General features: G+C 44.4%; 1 protein-coding gene across 7 annotated transcripts in view; it reads right to left on the reverse strand.

Annotated features, from left to right (window-relative positions):
• Positions 1–3,994: 3,994 nt before the first annotated feature.
• The window catches only part of LOC100502361 (callose synthase 3), a 93,405-nt gene continuing 74,231 nt past the window's right edge, over positions 3,995–23,168 (reverse strand). For 6 of the 7 annotated variants that reach the window (XM_020539334.2, XM_035962483.1, XM_035962485.1 and 3 more), the window contains 16 exons: positions 22,682–22,823; positions 22,405–22,556; positions 21,668–21,777; positions 21,445–21,573; positions 8,541–8,609; positions 8,148–8,340; positions 7,860–8,007; positions 7,600–7,719; positions 7,397–7,512; positions 7,235–7,318; positions 6,850–6,962; positions 5,927–6,156; positions 5,053–5,844; positions 4,889–4,939; positions 4,574–4,759; positions 3,995–4,468 (listed from right to left, as the gene is read on the reverse strand). In XM_020539334.2, the coding sequence (XP_020394923.1) occupies positions 4,220–4,468; positions 4,574–4,759; positions 4,889–4,939; positions 5,053–5,844; positions 5,927–6,156; positions 6,850–6,962; positions 7,235–7,318; positions 7,397–7,512; positions 7,600–7,719; positions 7,860–8,007; positions 8,148–8,340; positions 8,541–8,609; positions 21,445–21,573; positions 21,668–21,777; positions 22,405–22,556; positions 22,682–22,823 (2,884 nt within the window). In that variant the 3' untranslated portion in view covers positions 3,995–4,219. Of the gene's footprint in view, positions 4,469–4,573; positions 4,760–4,888; positions 4,940–5,052; positions 5,845–5,926; positions 6,157–6,849; positions 6,963–7,234; positions 7,319–7,396; positions 7,513–7,599; positions 7,720–7,859; positions 8,025–8,147; positions 8,341–8,540; positions 8,610–21,444; positions 21,574–21,667; positions 21,778–22,404; positions 22,557–22,681; positions 22,824–23,168 lie in introns of all 7 variants that reach the window. The other variant, XR_004852581.1, reaches the window with a different exon arrangement.

A 23,168-nucleotide genomic window follows, 5' to 3' on the forward strand; every position in this document is an offset into this window, starting at 1 on the left:
TAAGGACCAAGTAGAAAAGCTAAAAATTGAAAATCTAGCTTTTCAAGAAAAAACATGATATGCTTCTATGTTCTCATGAAAATCTTATGGATGATCATACCATGTTAAACATTGCTCATGAGGTTGTGATAGAAAACTTAAAATCCCAACAACCTCACTCATGCACATGTATTCAAATTGAAACTATACTACCATGTGCTAATGCTTGTTGTCCGTCGACAAGCAAATCCTCCTTTGAGCTAGAATTTCCAGGAACAAAAGATGATACATGTCAAAGGCTTGAGGATGAAAATGAGAGGCTAAGAATGAGCTTGACACAACTAAAAGGGAAGTGCACTGCTCAACCTTCTCAAGATAACTGTGATTACATGGTGAAGAAGCTTGAGACAAGAACAACCGTGGCATGCACAAAATCCCTTGAAGAAAATGTCAAGGACTTGAGGATTGCCAAGAGGAAGGAACAAAAGAAGAAAATCAATACCTCTGCCAAAGGCCTCAACCATGCCTCCATGCAAGGTAACATCCAAGGTAATGATCAGGCCACACTTCACACTAAGAAAAGTAATAAGTGTAGTGAATGCTTTGAAAATGGGCACTTGATTAGGTCATGTCCCTATATTAAGAATGGCTTGATTATTAACAAGGATGATAAACTTTGTTTTAAATGCTCTAAGAAGGGACACTTAGTAAAGTCTTATCCCCATGTAAAACAAAAAGGCATAGCTTTAGAAAAGAAAATATTAACTAACAATGTAGCAAGCAAGAAACAAGGAAAGAAGAAATCTTCAAGACTTGAAGATCGCCTTTGCTACATATGCCGAAAGAAGGGACATCAATCCAAGGATTGTCCCATTGGTAACTATCCCGCTTCTAGCTTGTCAATTAATTCACATGTAACTAGGCAACCCAAAATTGCAACTTGTGCTAGAAAGGTAATGAGTTTACCAAGTGCTAACACAAAGGACATTTGGGTTCTTAGATCTTTGTTGACTAACCTTGATGGACCCATCAAGCGATGGGGACCAAAATATGCTTGACAAGATTTGCAGGACATGGAGATGATATGAAGCTTTGGGGTGCTTGAGAGAGTCAATTCAATTCTTATTAACTCAAGCTATCAATCTTACAATGATCTATATATCCAAGATTGACACAAAGTTATTTTGAATTGTTATATCTAAAACTCATATCATCTCGGGAAATATATTGATGTTGTAGGAAATAAAGAATTATCCTGTGCGGAAAATCAAGGCCTACAATATGGAGGAAAGCCAAAGGATGGTAACATTTATGCTTTTAAGTGCAAGTATCTTAAATTATCATTTATTATGTGTCTTTTGTAGCCACATAGAAAAAGGAAGCACTTCAATTGTTTTAGAATTATGTCATCATTCTTTGAAGAAATTCCTCTCATATGGTAGATTGCATATTCATCATTTCTATACTATGACAATCTACATGTTTTAAATTATTGTAAGAACCTCATGGCATGTTTTACACTAATTATCCTATTATTGCCATGATCTAGTTATAGAGAGAAGGAATTCAAAACCTTAGGACACTTATAAAGGGAATCTCTCTTTATAACTAGAATAGTGAGACTAATGTTTTTGCCCAATTGATCTAAATAGTCTCACATATAGAGAATGAGTTTCTCTATGGAAATGTGTAATCCAACATGACAAGGAAAATCAATCCAATGATTTATGTTGTATTTCTTCTTGCTTAAATTGGATATGATTCTTCTACATTCATCGCTCTCCATGTTATGAATTAGATTTTTTCCCATAATCTTAAGGAATTAACTATGCTTATTTTATAAGTTAAAACTGAGCATACATCATGGAATAATCTAGTTCATATTATAAAGTTTCCATGCTTTAGTAATCCACTTTTCATTCCTTGTCAAAAATGATTACAAAAAGGGAAACTAGTGCTTGTGTTACTAATGACATATCTCTTGAGCTTACTTATGGAAATCTACTAGAGAGTAAGTGCATGTTTAAAGCCACAAGCCTCAAGGGTTGCTCTTCACCCAAAGGAAGAAAGGTAAAGGCAAAGGTATGGGAACTCATCTTAATCAAATATAGTTCCCATCAATGGTTATTTAATCTAAATTATCATATTCTACCTATGTGAAGAATAGATTCTTTATTGAACTTAAATCAGCTAGATGTGCATTCAATCTCGTTCTCATAAATGCACTTGTCCATTAGAATCTAATTCATGCCTTTGCTATATCTGTTCTCATATTGATATGCTTCTAAGTTATGATAATGAATTCAATATGAAGAAGTAAATTTCCTATGATTGATAAAAAAATGTTTAAAAGGTGCATATTCCTCTTTTCTAATGATATGCACTAATGTTAAGGATTTTACTTCCAGCAGCGCTGGCTGAGGGGTATGTGGCAAGGACCCATGGCTAGTCCTGATCACAAGAGGTCCACCATAGGGAGTGACATCACCTCCGTGGCCGCCCTTATGGGGTCGACGACCACCTTTCGAGCTTGGAGACGACTGAGAAGCTTTAGGAGGAGTGGAGGCATGAGGGCATGAAGGAGCCCCCTTAGCGATAGAGGGCGAGGGGGTTGGTTGGTGGAGGACGTGCCATAGAGAGTCGAGGTAGACGTGCTGGACTTAGTGTCTAAGGTGAGCTCCTTAAGAAGTAGCTTGTTGCGGAAGTCATGGAAGTACGGAAAGGGCATGGAGCACTTGATGAAGGCCTTCAGATGGTCATAACACCAACTCAGACCACACAGGAGGTTGAGGATAAGCATGCGATCGGAGACATGCTTGCCAAGATCTCGGAGAGAGTCAGACATGTCCTTCATTTTGCGATAGTACTCGATGACAGAGAGGTCTCCCTACGAGAAAGCCAAAAGGAGACATCGAGATGGAGGGTGTGGTCCTCCTAGTTGCCATGGAACTGGGCCTCATGGTAGGCCTGGTGAGTAGTTCCCATCGCTCGCGGACAGCGTCTTAGAGCTTGGTGAAGAGGGAGCCAAGGATCCACGAGAGCACCACACTGTCCATTCGGTGCTAGAACGAGAGTAGCTAGGCAATGGCATCAGTGAGGGCATGGTCGTCAAGGGCATAATGCTACAGGGTGAGGAGCACCTAGTCACACCAGCGGGAGTAGTGAATGGACACGTAGTGGAGGACGACTGAGACGAGAGATCGGATGCGCTGGACACCCGTTGCCTGAGCGTGGAGGTTGACGATAACCACGACCTCATGTTCCGATGGAAGTGATAGCACTAGGGCTACCGGAGAAGGCTCGACAATAGAGGGGCCAAGGATCCATTATAGAGTGAGCTAGAAGGCAAGGGCATCCATCATGGAGTTATGTTGCTCCCAGGTGATTGCCACAGCGCGTTCGCGGTCCTGGGTAACAACCACAACAACCATGGTAGCAACGAGAGCAACGACCAAGCTAAAGTGGGCGACGATGACATCGAGGGATGTATGTACCATTAGTGGGGGAGAGATGGGGATGTGAGGGAGTGTTGGAGTGAGGTGGGACCATGCTATTGAAAAAATGGCCGATGCAAAATCCGAGAAGGGGGCAACAACGTTACACAGTGCTAGTGAAAGGGAGGGCGCACCCACACTTGGGCCAGGGGCATCCATGGCGGCAGGGGTTGCATCAGAGCAAGCAACAACCACGATGGTGGTGGCAGCCGCACCAGGGCCAGTCATGGCGAGGGGAAGGTCGACGTTGGGGCTAAAGCAAACGAGGCCCACACCCATAGGAGGAGCTCATGCAGAGGTAGGCGCGATCATGTCCACGAAAGGCGCATGAGCGCCTACGCCGGTGTAGATGGGCAAAAGGAACACAAGGGTAGTTGGAGGGGGTGCAAGGGAGACAACAACTCTAGGCGAAGTGCAGTATTTGGGGAAGGATGGAGGAGCCGATGGAATGCTCCATGCTGACAAGGGTGGGATTGAGGAAGAAGCCTGGCATCTAGAGAAGGGAGAGTGACTTGTTATCATGTTGGAAACCCTGATTAGAGTAGACTTTGCGTATATATGTAGTAAAAGTACATGTGCTGGATCAAAGACTATTACAATAGAAACACACACAGTAATCTAACGAATACAATTATGACACCTTGATCTGATATTTACATATTGTAATCATAAAAACACACTATACCCCGTGAGACAGTAACAAATATTTACAAGTGCATATTGGAACACACATGAAAGAAGACTAATCAATCTTTGTTACGAGCGGAGCGTTCCTTCTTTTGACCACCAAGAATTCGAGAAATTTGCAGTCCTCTACTGAACGCTTGATTAAACAGCATCCGCGTTTGGAACTCGGACACAAAGGGGAACCATGCCAATATAGCAACTGGACTAAAGAGAAGCACCCCCATAATTATCTCATAGGCCCGTGCAAGGGCACGAACAGATCCCCATAATCCTACATGTCGAGCAAGAGGCTTGCAAGCTTGTGCAATCTGAAGAATCAAATCATGAACAATAAGGCAGAAGCAAGCATATTAGTATTATGAGTTTATAAAGAATAAGTAAACCAAATGTTGAAAAGCAAGAGAATGACATACCAGAAGTATCCCCCATCCTGTGGGCAAGAATGCTAGAAAGCACACAAATATATCGCGAAAGGTCATATGAAGTAATACTATCAAGACAATCAAAATAGCAATGAAAGCAACAAATATCAAAAACTTGATCAGACGGAAGAATAGCTGGAAATCTGCACTGAATGTCCGCCTTCCCACCGACACAGTCTGCAAAGAATATAGGCAACTTAGGAAAGAAACTAGAAATAGCAGCCAGAGATGTAATGCTAAGAAAATTGTACCATTATTGCTACAAGATCCATATTCTGTTCATAAACTAAACAGTATCATATTTACCTTCATAACGAGCAGAACCGCCACAATTACGAGCCAAGAAATTAAATATACCTACAAGAAATAGCATTGCAATACAAATGATCTACAAAGCTAATAATATGCAATCAAAGCATAGTTTTTTTTTAAAAAAAATAAGATAATGATAATCAACCTGAAAAGCTTACCAAGATGCTTTTGTTATGTGTGACATGTAAGTGGTAAACAAGGCCATACTGGTATATGAAAAAACGTATAGCCAAGATTATCTCAACAAAGCGTCCTATTGTTCCTGAATATTTTAGATGATCCTGCTCCACTTCCCACCAAGATTCCCAGCTCTTGTCTGGTGACACACCAATCCCACCACGATTGCTGATCCACTTGTTCCAATCAGACCAATCATCAACAATTTTTGCCCACTCAAATCCCGAGGGGTTGAACAGAAAGGGTGCAAATAGCCATGTCAATACCAGAAGCCACATAGAGAAGGTAATAAAAATATAGGCAATTGTTGAGCGATAAGATTGACCAAATAGTTGGTATACAATGAGCAGAATCATCAGCTCAATCCCTTTAACAAAGTGGCTGCGAGAATAGAGTCTATAATTCTCTGCAAACTTAGCATGAAAGACGACAAATCCCCTGCCAGTACCTCTGTACTGAGCACCTCCATGAAGCAACATTCTTCCATAGTAGTGAGTCTTAGTGCCAAGGGAAAATGTGAAAAAGACAGTAGCCAATTGCAAGTTCATCATGATTAGATCACTTAGTGCCTGACCAAATCCTCTTTCAAGACCAATTTCCATCATCATTGGAAGAGCCATCAGAAAACCAAGTTGAACAAGAGATTGTGAGGCAAGAGCAATTTGAAGGGGATGATTATGAATCAATCTTCCCTGCGATAGCCCCTCTTCAAGTCCACTGAGAGCAAGATAAAGGCGTCCATACAGAAATACATAAACTGTAACAACCGTCAACTGAGGGAAAGAGTAAAATGTGTTAGAAACATACTGAATCATACTGATTTATATTTTTAAGATCAACACAAATTGATCATACCAGTGTACTGAAATAAAACCCCACGGTTGTGAAGTAGCATGAAAGCATCCTGAAAAAATCAAAGCGGTGTCCAAGCCGGTAGATATCACGACTAAGAGTCTGTTCACCATTTCCATTTGCTATTTTAGCCTCAAACTTAGAGATCTGATTTAATCCGACGTCTCTTCCCTTACCAACTTGTACATATTCATGGTGTGTTACATTGCCTCCACGAAGAGTTGAGTTATAACCTAAAATAGTGAAGACAATAGGAATATTACTTTGCACTTTGCAGTACTCATTACTATCTCATGATATGTTGTCTCTTGCACATGTTTATTTAAGGGGCCGTTTGGATCCAAGTGACTAAAATTTAGTCAGATGTTTGAATACTAGTTTGAAGTATTAAATACACTCTAATTATAAAACTAATTACACAGATAAGAACTAAACGGAAAGATGAGTCTATTAAACCTAATTAGTTCATGATTCGCTAACCATAAATTAATTAGACTTAATAAATTTGTCTCATCGTTTAGTCTCCATCTATGTAATTAGTTTTGTAATTAAACTATATTTAATACTTGCAATTGATATTCAAATATCCGATGTGACACGGACTAAACTTTAGTTAGGTGAACCAAACACCACCATAAGTACACTACTTACTGGGGAAAGTGAAAGCATACTCCATTGGCATAGCAGAAATTAAATTACGAAATCATTTCTTATATTTCATGGAGAACTTAAAGTTTATTTTGAAACACAGGAGACATGTGTGTGTGTGTGTGGGTGGTGGGGGGGGGGGGGGGTCCAATAGGATCCTCACCCACAGGGGACTAGTTATGAGTGAGGCATTTACACAGACTCATGGTTGAAACACATAGCGAACAAACACTCATATAGAGAACTTAATCATAGGCATATTACAGATTGAGTCGAACCTGCAAAAATGTCTTCACTTAAATTGATACTCTTTGATGCCTTACTGACACCACCCGTTGTCAGATGGAAAAGTCTATCAAATACATCAGGATGCCCATAGTGGAACCGGACCCTATCATAAAGCAAATTAAGAACTTCAGATACATTCCAGGAAAAAAAATCCAGTGGCAGGAACTTACGATTCTGAAAATTCCTAGGTACCAATGCAACTGCAGAAAGAGTACACAATGAATTTTGAAATAGGTGACTCGTATTCTAATCCTACTAGGACTTGGAGAGCTGTGCTTCATGGACCGTGATATTCATACCATTATGTGCAATATAATTTCACTGTGCATTTATTGTTGTGGAATACAGAGTAGTCAAAAAAGGAGAAGCTCTCACTTCAGAGGGTTTGCAAGGAGACGCTGCCCAATAGTCACAAAACTGTGCTCCTGATTTGACATGAACCATGCAAGGGAGGATACACTACATTTTCGAAGAGAATAAGTGTGAGATTATGCAAAGAACAAAGCCATCAATCTCAATTGTGTTGAAGTAATCAACCTGCCAGTAAAAATGTGCTCTCTAACTCCAAGTATAGATGGACGCCGCACTCCATGCTCCGTAAGGAACTCTTGGAGCAGGTTTCTCATTTTAAGGGATTCTTCCAAATAGTTGTCCTACAAAATAAATAAGGCAAGAACAAATTTATGAGATTGAAAGTCATCTTCTTCACAAAAGAGAAGTAACGGCATGATGAGAAACACCTGGTTCATATCTATGGTCTGCAAACCTTCACCACGGGTGAAAATTATTGCATGGTTTTGGTTTTCGGGCTTTCCTTCTCCCAGAATTGCAGGGCCTGGAAGTTTTATCCGATAGATAACCTTGGAAACATAAAGATGTATTTATAAGACCAATGTTATAGACTTTCTAGAGGATTGATGTGATGCAATGAATTGAGACAGGCATTATATAGGGTTTTGTAAATTTGTGTACCATTACCAGATTTAATAGACCAAATTACCTGATCAAGATTTTGAGTGGGGTCTGCAGATTCAGAATCCTTAGTTAGAGCAACCTTAACCAAAGTAGAATAATATGCTGTCTCCATTTTCTTGTCTCCTACTCTATCTTCCACCTCATCAATATATGCTACACGGAGAGAAGGGTAGCTACAAGAAGTGTAGCCCTAGTAATGAGTTTACAGGGAAATAACTTCAATTGATTTGAAAAAAAACTAAAACTAGAAAATGAGTATTTCATTGATATTATTGTATTATATTTTTAAGGTAAATGCTAGAAGATCATTTACTTCCTCATTAGCTGCAATATGTCTTGGGCATTAGCAAGTGCAGCACGCTTATCATTTCCATACTGCTGGCATGAAACAACATAGGTGAATTTCATATCAGCCACTGCTTCACATTGAGCAAATAAGGACCTCTGGTGTATCTTCCATTGTTCATCATTTACTGACTCGGCTGCTTTGTATCCTTCCATGAGATCTGCAGAGTTGTGAATAATTTTTTATTAGTGTAAGGGAAAATGAGAGTAAATATGTAAATGCAACAAACAAGAACCATGGTCCAGTCATAAAGCCAAATGTTAATAGAATTAATCATCACTTCGGCATAATAAACAACAAGATTGGTGTGGATGGCAGGAGAATGGAACCTATGCTAAGAAAACTGATATGGTCTATTACCTTCACGTTTGGCCATGTCTAGAAATGCTTCAAGATTCAAAGCTTTCTTGTAGTACATCATGCCTCTAACTGTTTCAGAACAATCAAATGATATAAGATTAAGAATCAACAGGTACAGACTGAAATATTTTTTTTAACGTAATGGCAGGAGCTCTGCCTCTCAATTAAGAAGAAAGGAATTGACCCAGTTTTAAGGGAAACCGGGCCCAAAACCTATACAGGACGTACAAACAAACCAGACAACAGCAACCCCACACACACAATGTCCATCGTGAGTCATCGTTGCCGAGCTCAACACAAGTGACGAGCAGCTCCGACACCCCAAGATAGGCAGCACAAGGCCGAAGGAAACACAACGATAACTACAAACACCGGCAGAAGAGAAGGAAGACTGTGGCGCGCCGTCGTTGCCAAGCCACGAGAAACCCCACTCGAGACAGCTCCGATTCTTCACCAGCGAGACTTCCAAAACATTGATCCACCGCCCCGCCTCCGCCAAATGCCTCATCTTCGAAGCAAACAAGCCCACGAAGAAGGGGGGTCGCTCCACGTCATCGTTACCAAGCCACATCCCCTGACGTAGCAGCTTTGATTTCACGGTGCAAGCCTCCACCTCCACACGCAAACTAGGACCCAAAAGATTAAAGCAACCACCGAAGGCGACGACGTGGCCGAGATGAACTTCATACAGACTGAAATATTACAACATTCATTTGAAAGGAAAACGAGTGACAGAAGTATTTGACTTCTCCAGTGTATTCTTGAAAAGTAAGTATTTGACTTCAACAAATAAATGTGTTATGATGGTGGCTAGGTTGAGGGAGCGCAAGGGAATTGGCCAGGGCCCTTGCTCATGGTCGAGCAAGAGAGAAAGGTTTTCCTTCGTATTTTTTGCTTGATATTGATACATCTCCTCTCCTTATATAGAGAGGCTTACTTTTTATCTCGAAAAGCGCATGATAACTTTTTTTTCTCGAACACGCAGGAGAGCTACGTATCATTTAATTAAAGAGAGAAAAGAAAAAAACAACACATTACATAGTAGGCCAACACAGCCTTCCCCCGCCACATACACAAAAAGTCAAAACACGACACTACACAGCACCCAGGCCACAGCCACACAGCCCCAAGAACACCTCAACCCGGATCAACCACATAAGCTGAGAGCAAAGAAAAACCTTTTGCTCCAGCCATACACCACAATCTAAAATCATCTTCAGCCAGAATGAGGGCCTTGGAGATACTAGGCCGCACACCGTTGAACACACAGTCATTACGGTGGCGCCAAATACACCAAGCACCTAACACCATTAAGGAATTGGAACCAGCTTTAAAATCACCATGCACCATCCCAGCCGCTTTGCTCCACCACTCATCAAAATTAGATTCATCATTGCCAGGAGAGAGGGTCGGCAGCCCCAACTTTTGCAGCAACAAGAACCAGAATTGTCTTGAAAAGACGCATGATACTAAGAGGTGGTGGATGGGCAAAAAAGCAGGGTGCGGGAGGCCCCTTTTGGCCAAACGGTCTGCTGTCCAGCACCTATTGTGCATGACCAGCCATAAGAAGCCACACTTGGCCGGAACCCAGGTCTTCCAAATTCTCTCATAGGCTCCAAAAGAAGTTGAGCCACTAAACAACAGCTCATATGCCGACTTAACCGAATACTGACAAGAGCTAGAAAACCTCCAAACATGTTTATCAGGGACTCCTGCATGAAGCACCACATCAGAAATAGCAGCCCACAAGGTCAGAAAATCTGAAATGATCTCCCAGGTGACTGAACTTCTCAGATCTCTGACCCAAGACATGTCATCAAAGGCCTCCACCACCGTCCTCTTATTAGCGATCCTAAATGGAACAAGAGCGTGAACATGGGAAGCCAAATCCTCCAGTCTCTGCCCCATGAGCCATCTGTCTCGCCAAAACAGGGTACTACGACCATCACACACCTCAGGGACCACCGCAATAGAGAACAAGGACTGCAGCAAGCTGTTACATACAAAGGAAGATCAGCCCAAGGCTTGGAGGAGTCTGTCTTGTTCAGCCAGAGCCACCTAACTCGCAAGGCCCAATTCAAACATTGAAGGTCAGAAATGCCAAGACCACTGTTGGGGACCTTCGGCTTCCGAAGGTCCTCAAAAACATGATTTAACAATGTTTCTGGAGTATAATACATGAGCAGGTACCTTCGAACTTGGACCTTTCGGACTTGAGTCAAAATCACAGTGTGAAGAAGCACAAGGGATACGAAGGATGGAACGAAGCCGAGGCTGTGCGCAAGGAAGCTTCGGCGTGATAACAGAAAAGGAAACCGACTTAAAAGGGAAAAAGGCTATCTAGACCCCGATGAATTATTATAGAATTATTAGCAAATGTAAAGGGCATGAGTGTAATTTTACATGGGCTGCGTCCCGTGCCTATAAATAGATGAACAGTGCTCCAGTACTGTTCACGCTGACTTGACATTTGCTTTTGCGTCACGCTTGTACTCTTTACTTTTCCTCAAGCCGAAGGTAGACTTGTAACATGAAATCATTTCTATTTCTTCATAGTAATAAAATATAAATGATTCAATAATAACAACATATTTAATTGTTCATGTTGTCTCTTATACTTCGTATGATTTCCTCTCCATTTTTATATGTCATGCTTACGAAGGTATGTCCTTCGTAACCTTCGTCCTAAAGTCGTTATATCCTAAGGTAAATAATGCTTCGAAGGGTGAAGGACTTTAACGTTTAACATTCTTTGTGTTGCCTTGTTCTTAAGCTAAAGTATTTGAGAGCAAGTCCCCAACAACCTCCAAGCTCTTTGGGTCGGGTCACCTTACCCCAAGCAACTAAGCAATGCCCACCATTCGCCTCTTTACGACCCCTCCAAAGAAAACCACGCCTAATTTTGTCAATAGCCTTAAGGGCCCATTTGGCAAGTCCAAGGCTATAGCATGGTAAATGACAGTTGCCGTGAGCACGGATTGAACCTGTATGCCACTACCAGCACGGGTCATCAAATCAACCTTCCAAGCGGGCAAGAGATCAGCCAGCTTATCCATAAGGGGCTGCAGCTGCGCCTTGGTCAATCTCTTGAGAGAAAGAGGCAGCCCCAAGTACTTCATTGGAAAAACCTCTACCTTGCAAGGCAAAAGCTCTTGCACAATGACCAAGTCCCGTTATATTAAGAAGAAGGAAAAGAAGGTCTGAAACAGACCTGGTACAAAGACTCCCTTACGGAGGTCGAAAACTTAGAAACTTGAGAAGATCCATCTAAACAAACTAAAAAACACTACGTGCCAATCCCCGGGATTGGGCCATTGGGGTAGTAAGGAGGGCCAAGCTCTTGGCACCAGCTAGCTCCCACATTTCTCTTTCTTCCTCCGCTCTTCTGATGGCCGTTTCCAAGTTAGGAGAAAGACCATCAAATACACATCTATTTCTGTGGTTCCAAATTGTCCAAAGTCCCAGGATAATTAATGAGTTGAGACCTTTTCTAGCAATCTGTTGCAGCTGGTCACTGCAGCTTTTCCACCACTGCATGACATTTTCTTCTCCAACCTGAGGAGTAAAACTTTGGAGGTTGACTTGTCCAAGCAGCATAAACCAAACATTCATCGCAAAGACACCCTACAAGTAGATGGTCTATAGTTTCAGTCTCTTGGTCACAAAGAGGGCATTGTACCGCCCCATTTTGGGGCTCACCTTCTTATTTTAATGAAATGCAGCTCTCCTGCGTTTTCGAGAAAAAAAAACAAAGAGGGCATTTCTCAGGATGATTGAGACCTCTTTTTTTGTAGCCTGTCAGCTGGCCAGCACCTTTTCAAGGCAGCTAACCAAATAAAAAATTGCATTTAGGAGGTGCCCAGGAATGCCAAATTCGCTCCCAGTGATCAAAGTGTGTGGATCCAATAAATAGTCCAATATAGACTGCTTTTGCAGAATATTTTCCATCAGATGCAATACTGAAATGTGCTTATCATTACACCCTGGATAAATATTGACTGAAAGCAGGTTTTCTGGAAGAAAAGTACAAGTCCAATACGTTATGACAGGAATGATCATCTACCTTGCAATGGCAGTGGACTTACATCCAAGAGTTCTCAAGGATATTGATAAAATCAGGAAAGGATTTCTGTGGCGTGGAAAAAAAGAAGTCAGAGGGGGACACTGCCTGGTGGCTTGGGGTAGAGTGTGCAGGCCAGTTGAGTTGGGAGGGTTGGGCATTTTCAGCCTTAAAGAACTTGGTTGGGCTTTGAGAATGAGATGGTTGTGGCTGACTAAAGTGGAACCTGATAAACCTTGGGCAGGACTCCCTATGCATTTTCCTTCCAAGGTGAAATCCTTCTTTCATGCTGCCACTCACACGGAAATTGGCAATGGACACTCGACACTCTTTTGGGAAGATAGATGGATTCATGGACGAAATGTGATGGATATTGCTCCCAGATTGCTACTAGTTGTGCCAAGGCGAATTCAAAACAGTAGAACTGTTCAGACAGCTTTAGCAAATAGAAGTTGGCTTAATGATATCCAAGGAGCTCTCACTGTGGAGGTACTAGCTGATTATCTTGATCTTTGGGATGCTATTATCACAGTTAACATAAACCCGCAGAGAGAGGACAAACACATCTTTAGGTTTGCCCATAATGGCAAATACTCTGCCAAAGTAGCCTACGAGAGTTTATTTATTGGATCAACATATTTTGAGCATTGTGACAAGGTTTGGCATTCCTGGTCCCCCCCAAATGCAAATTTTTCCTATGGCTTGTGGCGCTGCAGAGATGTTGGACAGCTGACAGACTTCAGAGGAGGGGGCTTGATCACCCTGATAAGTGCCCCCTTTGTGACCAGGAAATGGAAACCATTGACCATCTCCTCGTGAGCTGTGTGTTTGCAAGAAATTACTGGTTCAAGCTGCTGACAAAGGTTAACCTCCAGAATTTCACGCCTTATGTCTATGAAGAGAATACCATGCTCTGGTGGAAAAGATGTAGTGATCAGTTGCATGGAATTGCCAGAAAAGGACTAAACTCGCTTATCAGTCTCGGCCTCTGGATATTGTGGAAACACCGAAACGCCTGTGTTTTTGACGGCCTTTCTCCCTGTCTTAATGAAGCCATCAAGAGAACTGAGGAGGAAAGGGACCTGTGGGTGTTAGGAGGGGCTACAAACTTAGATCTCTTAACAGCCCCAATCCCAGGTCTTTAGGTCAAAGTAGTTTCTGTTTCCTTTTATTTATGGATGTATTTTTGTTTCTTTGTTTTCGACCACCGTAATGGGGGTCTTCTTGTACTGATCCATTTTGGATCTTTTTCTATTCCTACTTAATGAAAAAATGTGCATGTCTCTTGCGCGTTCGAGAAAAAAGATAGGTCAAGAAAATCTACAAGCACCCCGACAGTAAGCACACCCTTAATATCAGTTATCCATTTGTTATCTGCAAGAGTGTCCTGAACAATTCTGCACTTTCTGTATTGCTTGGGAAGAGCCGCAATCAATCTAGGAGCAAAGTCTTCTATTCTTTTTCCCAAAATCCAACGGTCTTGCCAAAGCAGGGTTGAAGCACCATCTCCAATTTCAGTATACATTACAGCTGAAAAGAAATATCTAACCTTTTCAGAGAGGTGTATAGGTAGGAATGCCCATGGCTTAGAAGGATCAGTTTTGGCCAACCACAGCCATCTCATTTTAAGGGCCCAACCCAATTCTTTTAGGCTGAAAATACCCATCCCTCCCAACTCAATTGGTCTACAAACCCTTCCCCACGCCCCTAAACAGTGACCACAACTAACCTCTCTTCCTTTCCGTATGAATCCCTCCCAACTCAATTGGTCTACAACCCAATTTTATCTATAGCCTTGAGAGCTCCTGGAGGCAAATCAACAGCCATTGCGAGGTAAATAAGTTTTCCTGTCATCACATATTGAACTTGAACCTTTCTCCCAGCCCTTGACAATAATTCAGCTTTCCACCCATGTAATTGGTCAGCAACTTTATCGATAATGGGCTGCACTAGCCCTCTGGTTAGTCTCATTAGTGACAGGGACAAGCCGATATAAGTGCAAGGGAAGGAAGACCTGGCAAGGCAGCTGCTGCTGCAGGACTTCCATCTCCCCAACACTGCATCGGATGGGATAAACACAGCTTTTTTGCACATTAGTTTGCAGCCCCGAAGCTTCCCCGAAAAGCTTCAAAATGCTGAGAACAACTTGAATGTCTTGATCTTTTGGCTGTAGAAACAATACCACATCGTCCGCATAAAGGGATAGCATATGCTGCAGTGGCCTGGCTGATAGTGGTTGCAGCAGCTCCCTTTCCTCTGCTTTAGAAACTAGAAAACTAGGTACATCCATAACCAGTATAAATAGCATTGGTGACAAAGGGTCCCCTTGTCTCAAATCCCCTTCTATGTTTAATAGTTCTCCTTGGAACTCCATTCAAAAGAATCTGAGTGGAGGAGGTTGCCAAAAGACCACTAATGATGTCTCTCCAAAACTGTCCAAAACCTAGTTTCTGAAGAACTTCTAGAAGGAAAGCCCAAGAAATAGAGTCAAAAGCCTTTGTGATGTCAAGTTTCAAGAGGATTCTTGCTTTCTTTTGGTAATGAAAAAATCTGGCAGTTTGTTGCACAAGCATGAAGTTATCTTGAATGAACGCACTTTGTCGAGGTGAGACCATATCCTGCAGTTTTTGAGCCAATCGATTAGCAAGAACCTTAGTTGTTAGTTTTGCCATGCTGTGCACTAAGTTGATAGGTCTGAAATCCTTGACCTCCTCAGCTCCCTCCCTCTTGGGAATAAGAGTAACCAATGTTGTATTTATTGTATCAAAATGAGCAAATTTGTGCCCCCAGATTTCTGAAATTACCGCCATCACATCTTTTATAATTGACCAATATGTCTTGTAGAATTTACCTATGAATCCATCTGGACCAGGATTACTTGACCCTAAAGAAATATTCTAATCAATAACTTATCTCTTTCCTTATCTAACCAAATCTTTCCTTATCCTAAGTAACCAAATCTTTCTTTATTCTAACAAACCAAACCAATCTAAATTATTCTTTTCTTATTATTTTCTCATCCTAATGGATCCACTAGTCATAACACTACTCCGCTCCTTCAAGACAACTCGCCCTCGAGCTGTGCTGATGGTCGTGGCTGCAAATGTCATTGTTTCTATGGCGACAAGGTGGCATGTGTACAACCCCCTAGATCCCATGGCGTAATCTGGTGGGTGTCGAGACCTGAGAGCAATCGCAACAGCGACCAGTGGAGACCAGTGATGAAATGCAATGGCACTATGCAAGGCACGCCTGTAAGGAACACCATGCCTTTTCCCCATCGGATGCCTACTAGTTTGCGTCACACCGGGAAGTCCCTAATGTTGAGATGCCATAGGGACGAAAGAGTTGACTCAGGGGCCGAAAGAGGAGTTGCCCTAGAGACCTATGCAAGAAGTGCCCTGAGGGCCAAGATGCCGGTGATCGGCACATGAAGTGCCACGAGGGGCTAAATAGATGCCCCGAGGGCAAGCACAAAAAGTGTCCCGAGGACTAGGGCGCTAATGGTTGGCGCACGAGGTGCCCGAGGGTCGGAACGCCTGGGGCCAGTGGAAGAAGTGCCCTCGAGGCATGGCGTCGGGACCCAATCACCCAACGCAAGAAGTGCCTCGAGGATCAGGGCGCCAGGGTTCAGTAAACGAAGTTCGGAATAGGTGCCTCGACAAGTGAAGGCTGCCCACAGAACAACTGCTCGCAATAGTTGATCTAGTCCACGGGTCCTTGCCGTCGTAGGTAGAGAAGGATGAGAACATCATCATCCCATACCCCGTCATCCCGTAGGGAAAATCCAGGGCTACGAAGCCCGCCGATGATGACACCTGGTGGCTCCCATGGTGCCAGTCATGAGAAGACGACGACCTGCTGCACCTTAAAGTGGTCAACTATTGGATGACCTCGGAGAGGTCCTGTGTTATGTCATTAAGGACGGATGGTGGCACTCCATATGTGAAGGACCGGTGAGGCGACCAGAGGGGGGGTGAATGGGAGCCACTTCAAATTCTCTCTCGAGAACAGCACTGTGACTTCCAATCCCAGACTTCAACGCAACCCCACGGGACGACTGAAACCATGTAACACAGTAATACTCAATCCAGTGTCAATGGAATATACCAAACTGCTACTCGAAAACTTGCCAAACTGTCTGCAAAAGTTCAGAGCTAAAAACAAAAGGTAGGTCAAGCGGCAGTGCCACGCGGAGGGGCGACAATGCCGGGCAGCGGCAATGCCGCTCACAGGGGCGGCAGTGCCGCGCAGTAAAAAACACACAGAATTGCATCAAATTTCAAAGGAAGTTTGCGCAAGGGGAAAGAAGATTCGTGAAGTTTCAATCCGAGCAAAACAAAACTCTATGCGCAGATCAGATTTCCCGAGAAGGATGGAGTTTTCTCAAATGAACGCAAACTGAGATCAACTCGGATCACGATCAAAAACTGCACCAACATGGCGTATGCAGTGATTCAAAGAGTGTATCTCTCCACCCAACAAACCGAAACAGCAAACACAACTAAAGAACTCGATGGTTCTTCCACAAATCCAAAGGAGAGGAGAGGAAGCGAGAACGGAGACAAACTCGAATAAAAAACTGCAGTACAGGTAAAACTGAGTACAAGATTCGAACTACTCCGTGGATGGATCCGGCCACCCTTCCTTCGAATACAGAGTTGAAGATTACAAGTCACAGATGCAAACAAAACACATGCGGATCTCCAACTACACTAGTGAATGGAAACTAGAGTTCTCTAAACAAAACACAAATGAGAATAGCCAAAGAGATGGTTGTCCATAACAGCCTACCCATCTATTTATAGAGGGTTATTTCTATTCCCTAAACAACCGCTAAATACATAGTGCCTATCCACTTAGGCAAGGGTGAAATGGACCTAGTCCTGGGATTTTGATCTGACGGCCACGCGCTACACATGAAGTTGTTTCGCCTTGACACACCCTTCGCGATTTCGCCATGTGCCACCTCTGATTTCCACCAGAATAGCCATCGCCGAGTTTTGAGGCCCAAACTCAGCAAAACTAGTAGCAAGGTGGTTTTTAGGCTCAACCATGAAACCGTCGTGAGTAGCGCACCACTTACGCGTCCCCCATGTCTTGGACATGTGTCCCACCAGTCCTCGACTACGCCGACGACACGATCGGCTCTACCACGTCCTCGCTCCAGTGTGTGTCCCAGGTGTCAGCCACTGCGGCTAGTCACCTGGCTTCTCCGGTCCGTCGATCAACTCCCAGCGCTCGTCCTTCGTCGCTCCCGATCCATCGGCACGAACCCACATGACCTTCACCTTTGCCTTCGACCACCGTCCCTGTGCTCCACACCTACCCACCACAAGCCGACAGACATGGTTGCACAACACATATACTCATGTCTCGGTTAGTCCACGACTCAACCCGAGACGCTATCCGTTGACAATGACTCATCATCAACCCGAAACACAAGGGACAAATCAACCTTGTGTTTGCAGTATGGTGTCGGCGACACAACCCATTGTGCTGATAGAGAAGAAGTCTTAGCATCCATCGTAGCAAACTAGCAGTAGTGTCGGAACCTAAGATCTCTGATACCAGATGGTATTTTCTCGAACATGTAGAACTACACATCATATTATATTAATAGAAGAAAGGGGGCCCAAATAGGTCCAGGTTACAACCATCTCGTGGAGGCCAAAAAAGGAGGTACAAAAAACTATCCATAATAAAATTATAAAACTACAACATCCAACTATTCTCAAGCAAGGCAAGGAGATAGGAGATCACTATGCCCCCAGCCAATCGCTAGAGACGACGCTCATCTCCAGCCTAAATAAGAGCAAGGGAAAGATTTGGAGTGAGCCACTAAGCCCATCAAACAAGCTCTGGTTACGGTGGTTCTAGATAATCCAAGCGCCTAGGACGATAAGAGAGTTAATTCCTTGTGCATGTTAACCGCAACTAAAACAACCCTCCATCACTCCAAGAAGCTTAGAGCGTTAGGGTGTGGAGATAAGGACTGAAGACCAACTTTACTTAACCAAAGGAACCAAATTGTCTAGAGAAGACGCAGGAGGTCAAGAGGTGATCAGTGGTTTCCTCTTCCTGATCGCAAAGAAGACAAAGTTGAGAGTGTTGCAGATTTGCCTAGCCAATCGGTCTGTCGTCCAGCATCTATTATGGGCAACCAACCATAGGAAAAATCTGCATTTCGGGAGAGCCCAAGTCTTCCAAATATGTTCATAAGGCTCAAACTAGGCCGAGCCGATGAAAACCCCTTAATAGATAGCCTTTGCCGAGTACAGACAATTGGCGGATAGCCGAAAAGGGTGTGTATCACTCACATCAGGTTGCAGTTGTATCTCCCACTAGGTCCCAGAGAAGATAGCTAATAAGAGCCCCGACAGTGAGCATACCACGTATGGCACACCCCCTCCTATGCCCACTTTCGAGACTTTGGTTGTGCCTGCTATACCCACACCTCAGCCACTGCTCCTCACAAGCTATCCCCTCGCTGTCTTTTCCTCGCTCCACTCGATGCCTTGACATCCTCACCCACTGCATCATCATCTCTTGTCATGTTGTCTTTGATGAGGAGGATTTCCCCCTTGCTGACTCCTCCCCACCCCCATCTCGATTCCCTCGATGCAGACTGTGTCGATGTTTCTCTTACGCTGTCCTCTTTCATGCCTGCACCCCGCGTGGCCCTGTCGACCCCCCCCCCCCCGTGCCCTGTGTGACCCCACCGACCCCGCCCGCGCCACGCGCGGCCTCGCCGACCTCGTCCGAGTCATGCGCGGCACCGACGCTGCTGACCCCGCTCGCGCCATGTGCAGCCCCATCAACGAGTGTGGCCCTGCCGCCCCTGCCTGCGCCCTGCACGGCCCCATCGCCTGTGTCTCATCCGACACGCTTCACCGACCCCGCCCGCGTCTACCACCGTCGCAAATAGACTGATCCGTTGGTCCTCGCCCTCTCGATTCGTTCCTGTGCCGAACCGCCGGTGTACCACTTAGTCACTATCCAACGTGACCCCAGCCATGTCCACCCGATGGTGACATGCCGCTCGACCGGTGTTCTCCACGCCGACAACTAGCTAGTTCTGTCGGTCGACGCTCCTCCGGATGCCTCCTCGGCCCCTTCCTCGGTTCACGCCGCTCTCGTCGATTCCTATTGGCGCCACGCTATGGAGGAGTACGCAGCCCTGCTGAGTAATCACACTTGAGACCTAGTGTCGCGTCCACCAGACACCAACGTCGTTATCGGCAAGTGGATCTTCCGGCACAAGCTGACATCGGATGGCTCACTCGAGCGCTACAAGGCCTGTTGGGTCCTTCAAGGCTTCACTCGGCGTCCCGGAGTGGACTACGTTAAGACCTTCAGCCCCATCGTCAAGTTCGCCAACGTTCAGGCCGTCCACTCTCTCCCCCTCTCCTGGGACTGGGCGGTCCATCAGTAGGACGTCAAGAATGTCTTCCTCCACAGCACTCTGACAGAGACGGTCTACTACAGCTAGCCCACCGGTTTCATCGACTCTGCTCGCTCGAATCTGGTCTGTCGGCTGAATCGCTCTCTGTACAACCTCAAGCAGGCGCTGAGGGCTTCGTACAGTCGCTTCGCCTTCTACTTGGCCTTCCCTCGATTTCATCGAGGCAAAGTCGAACACGACCTTGTTCATCTATCGGCATGGCGACGACACCGTCTACCTCCTGCTCTACATCGATGACATCGTGGTCACAGCGTCTAGTGATGCCCTTCTTCAGCGCACGATTGTCGCTCCTCAGCGCGAGTTCGCGATGAAGGACTTGAGACTTCTCCACCACTTCCTCGAGATCACCGCCAAACGACGGCCTCAAGGTCTCTTCCTCCACCAGCGCCAGTACGCACTCGACATCCTGGAGCCTGCTGCCATGTCTGACTATAAGCCCTGCTCCACACCTGTCGACACACAAGCGAAGTTCTCCGAGGACGACGGGCCTCGATCGCTGACGCGATGGCCTATCGGAGCCTCACCGACGCTCTCCAATACCTGACATTATCACGGCCCGATATCGCCTACGTCGTCCAGCAAGTGTGCCTTCACATGCACACCCCATAGGAGCCCCACCTCACCACTCTCAAACGGATTCTTCGCTACCTCCGCGGCTCCATCGACTATAGCCTTCTCCTTCAACCCTCACTGACATTGGTGCTCATGATCTACACCGACGTTGACTAGGCTGGCTGCCATGACACGCACCGATCCACATCTAGCTACGCCGTGTTTCTGGGCGACAACCTCGTCTACTGGACCTCGAAGCGACAGCCCATCGTCTCCCGCTCCAGCGCTGAGGCCGAGTACCGCGTTGTGGCCAACGGCGTGGCCGAGGCCTCCTGGCTCTGCCAGCTTCTACAGGAGCTTCATAGCCCCCTCGAGCGCTCCACCCTCGTCTACTACGATAACGTCGGTGCGGTCTACCTCCCAATCCTGTGCAACATTAGCGCACGAAGCACGTGGAGATCGACCTTCACTTCGTCCGCGAGCGTATCGCCGCCAGTGATGTTCGCGTTCTCAGCGACCTGACCACGTGGTCGCAGTTCGCTGACATCTTCACCAAGGGGTTGTCGTCGAGTGTATTCACTGAGTTTCGATCCAGTCTCAACATCTGTACATGATAGAGTTGAGACTGTGGGAGGATGTTAGACTCCTGTTCAGGGTCAGGCCTGGGTCTTCTTTTATTTATCTGATTACCCTGTGTAATGGGCTTGGCCCACCTAACTGCCCTATATAATATACTCCAAACCCTGGATTAGGGTTAGGGTTTCACCCTATCCAACACTAACAGCTACACTTGCCATAACAAAATGTTAATAAGTATCCAGTAGTACCTGTTCGAGCTAGTGTTTGGCCTCTGTATGAGGCCCATAGACGAAGTTCCTCCTTTAGTTCTTCGCTTTCTTCGCTCTCTTTAAGTTCTTCCTCCAATCCAACCCTTTCCTTAAAGTTTTTCCATTCATCTACATGTATAAGCATAACATGACAAAGTTAATGCCAGATGTTCTTGAACACACTTTATGTTAATACATGAATAGGATAAAGTTGTGCCTCAACCTGGATAAATTTTTTGCAGGTAGAATAGGGTGGAAACTCCATCTTCATTTTCTTCCTCAAGTTCTTTTATAGAGAAAAGAACTGGTTCATTGTAATAAGGGGTCAATGCGCTGCAGAGAGAGGCAAAATATCATCACCTATAGATTCCAACAGCAAGTTTATGACAGGGAAAAGAGTCAACAGGAGAAAGAATTTCAAAATGCAAAGGAAAATATAATCATTTCTGTATGTGCTCTACTATGCTTCTGTTTTGCAACTTTCAGACAACGTAGCAGTAAATTATTTCAGTAAATTGACTACAACTAAGGAAAAAAAATGCCTCCAGGAAAGGTATTCAAATTAACAGAGTAACTGCTCGAGAAGAGTTAGAGAGACAAGTATCATAAGAACACTGGGCATATGACAGTATAAAAGTGATATGATATGAGCTTCAGAAATATTTTTTTTTCGAAAAACGCAGGAGAGCTGCGCATCATTATATTAAGAAGGGGAAATTAAGGTCCAAGAGGACCAGTACAAAAAACCACCCTATGGTGGCCAGCAACAAGCATAAATAAAACTATCCATAGGACTAAGATACAAAAAGACGACCAAGGAAAAAATTAAGTCGGGCCTGCTGCGCCTAGAGCAGCAGCAAGCCCAAGGCTTCCGAGGTGTTTGGCACCAGCCAGCACCCATAAGGATAGCTCGTCGACGAAGCTTCAGAAATAATGACCGAGTTATTCACAGGTACTTACGAAAACGAGAGCATGTTTCGGACTTTGGGTGCATCAGGCATATCCATAAATAAGGAGTTGGTAAAAAATGTAAGACGCCTTCTGGCTTCTAGGTTTGAAGGAACATCCATAGCAGATTCCTTCACCGTAAGTAGCAGTTCCAGCCTTTTTATCTGCAGTGAAACGAATCATATAAGCAACAAAGCATTTAGACGTATGCCCCTTGTCCAGCAAAAACACTGCACAGGAAAGTCAACATGCATTCAATTTTGCACAAGTTTAATTATAGCTCAATAACCTTTTCTAGCCAAGCATCTGTGGTCGTGACTTGTAGAGGAAACTTGATAGCTCCAGATGGTTGAAACAACTGATACTCTTTATCCCACGTGGTTGTGCCATCATGCTTTTGATATGAGCCTCCATGACTTGACTCTAAAATACTGCCATGTTGCGGAAAAATGATTAGCTACAGAAAGTCAAGCAGAAGCCTACCCAACTTGCTTTGGACACAAAGGCTTTGTTGTTACTACTGTCGTAGAAAGCCAGGGCTAAAGAAAGCATGAGACAGATATCAGCATCAAGATTTAATCTTATTTTTGTGATTGCTTGCACATTCATCATGTTTCTGGAGGGACCGCAAAAATGCATGAATTCAGTATTCCTAAGACATTGTTTTAGCATAAACCATTGGATTCTAGAACAATAGCTCATGATCAAAGCGACCACAGGCTATTTTGATAGTTGCGCTTGCGGAAATCTTTGGCACAAAGTCCCTCCTTGTTTTC

This window comes from Zea mays, chromosome 1 (genome assembly GCF_902167145.1).
Source record: "Zea mays cultivar B73 chromosome 1, Zm-B73-REFERENCE-NAM-5.0, whole genome shotgun sequence".
Lineage (NCBI taxonomy): Eukaryota > Viridiplantae > Streptophyta > Magnoliopsida > Poales > Poaceae > Zea > Zea mays.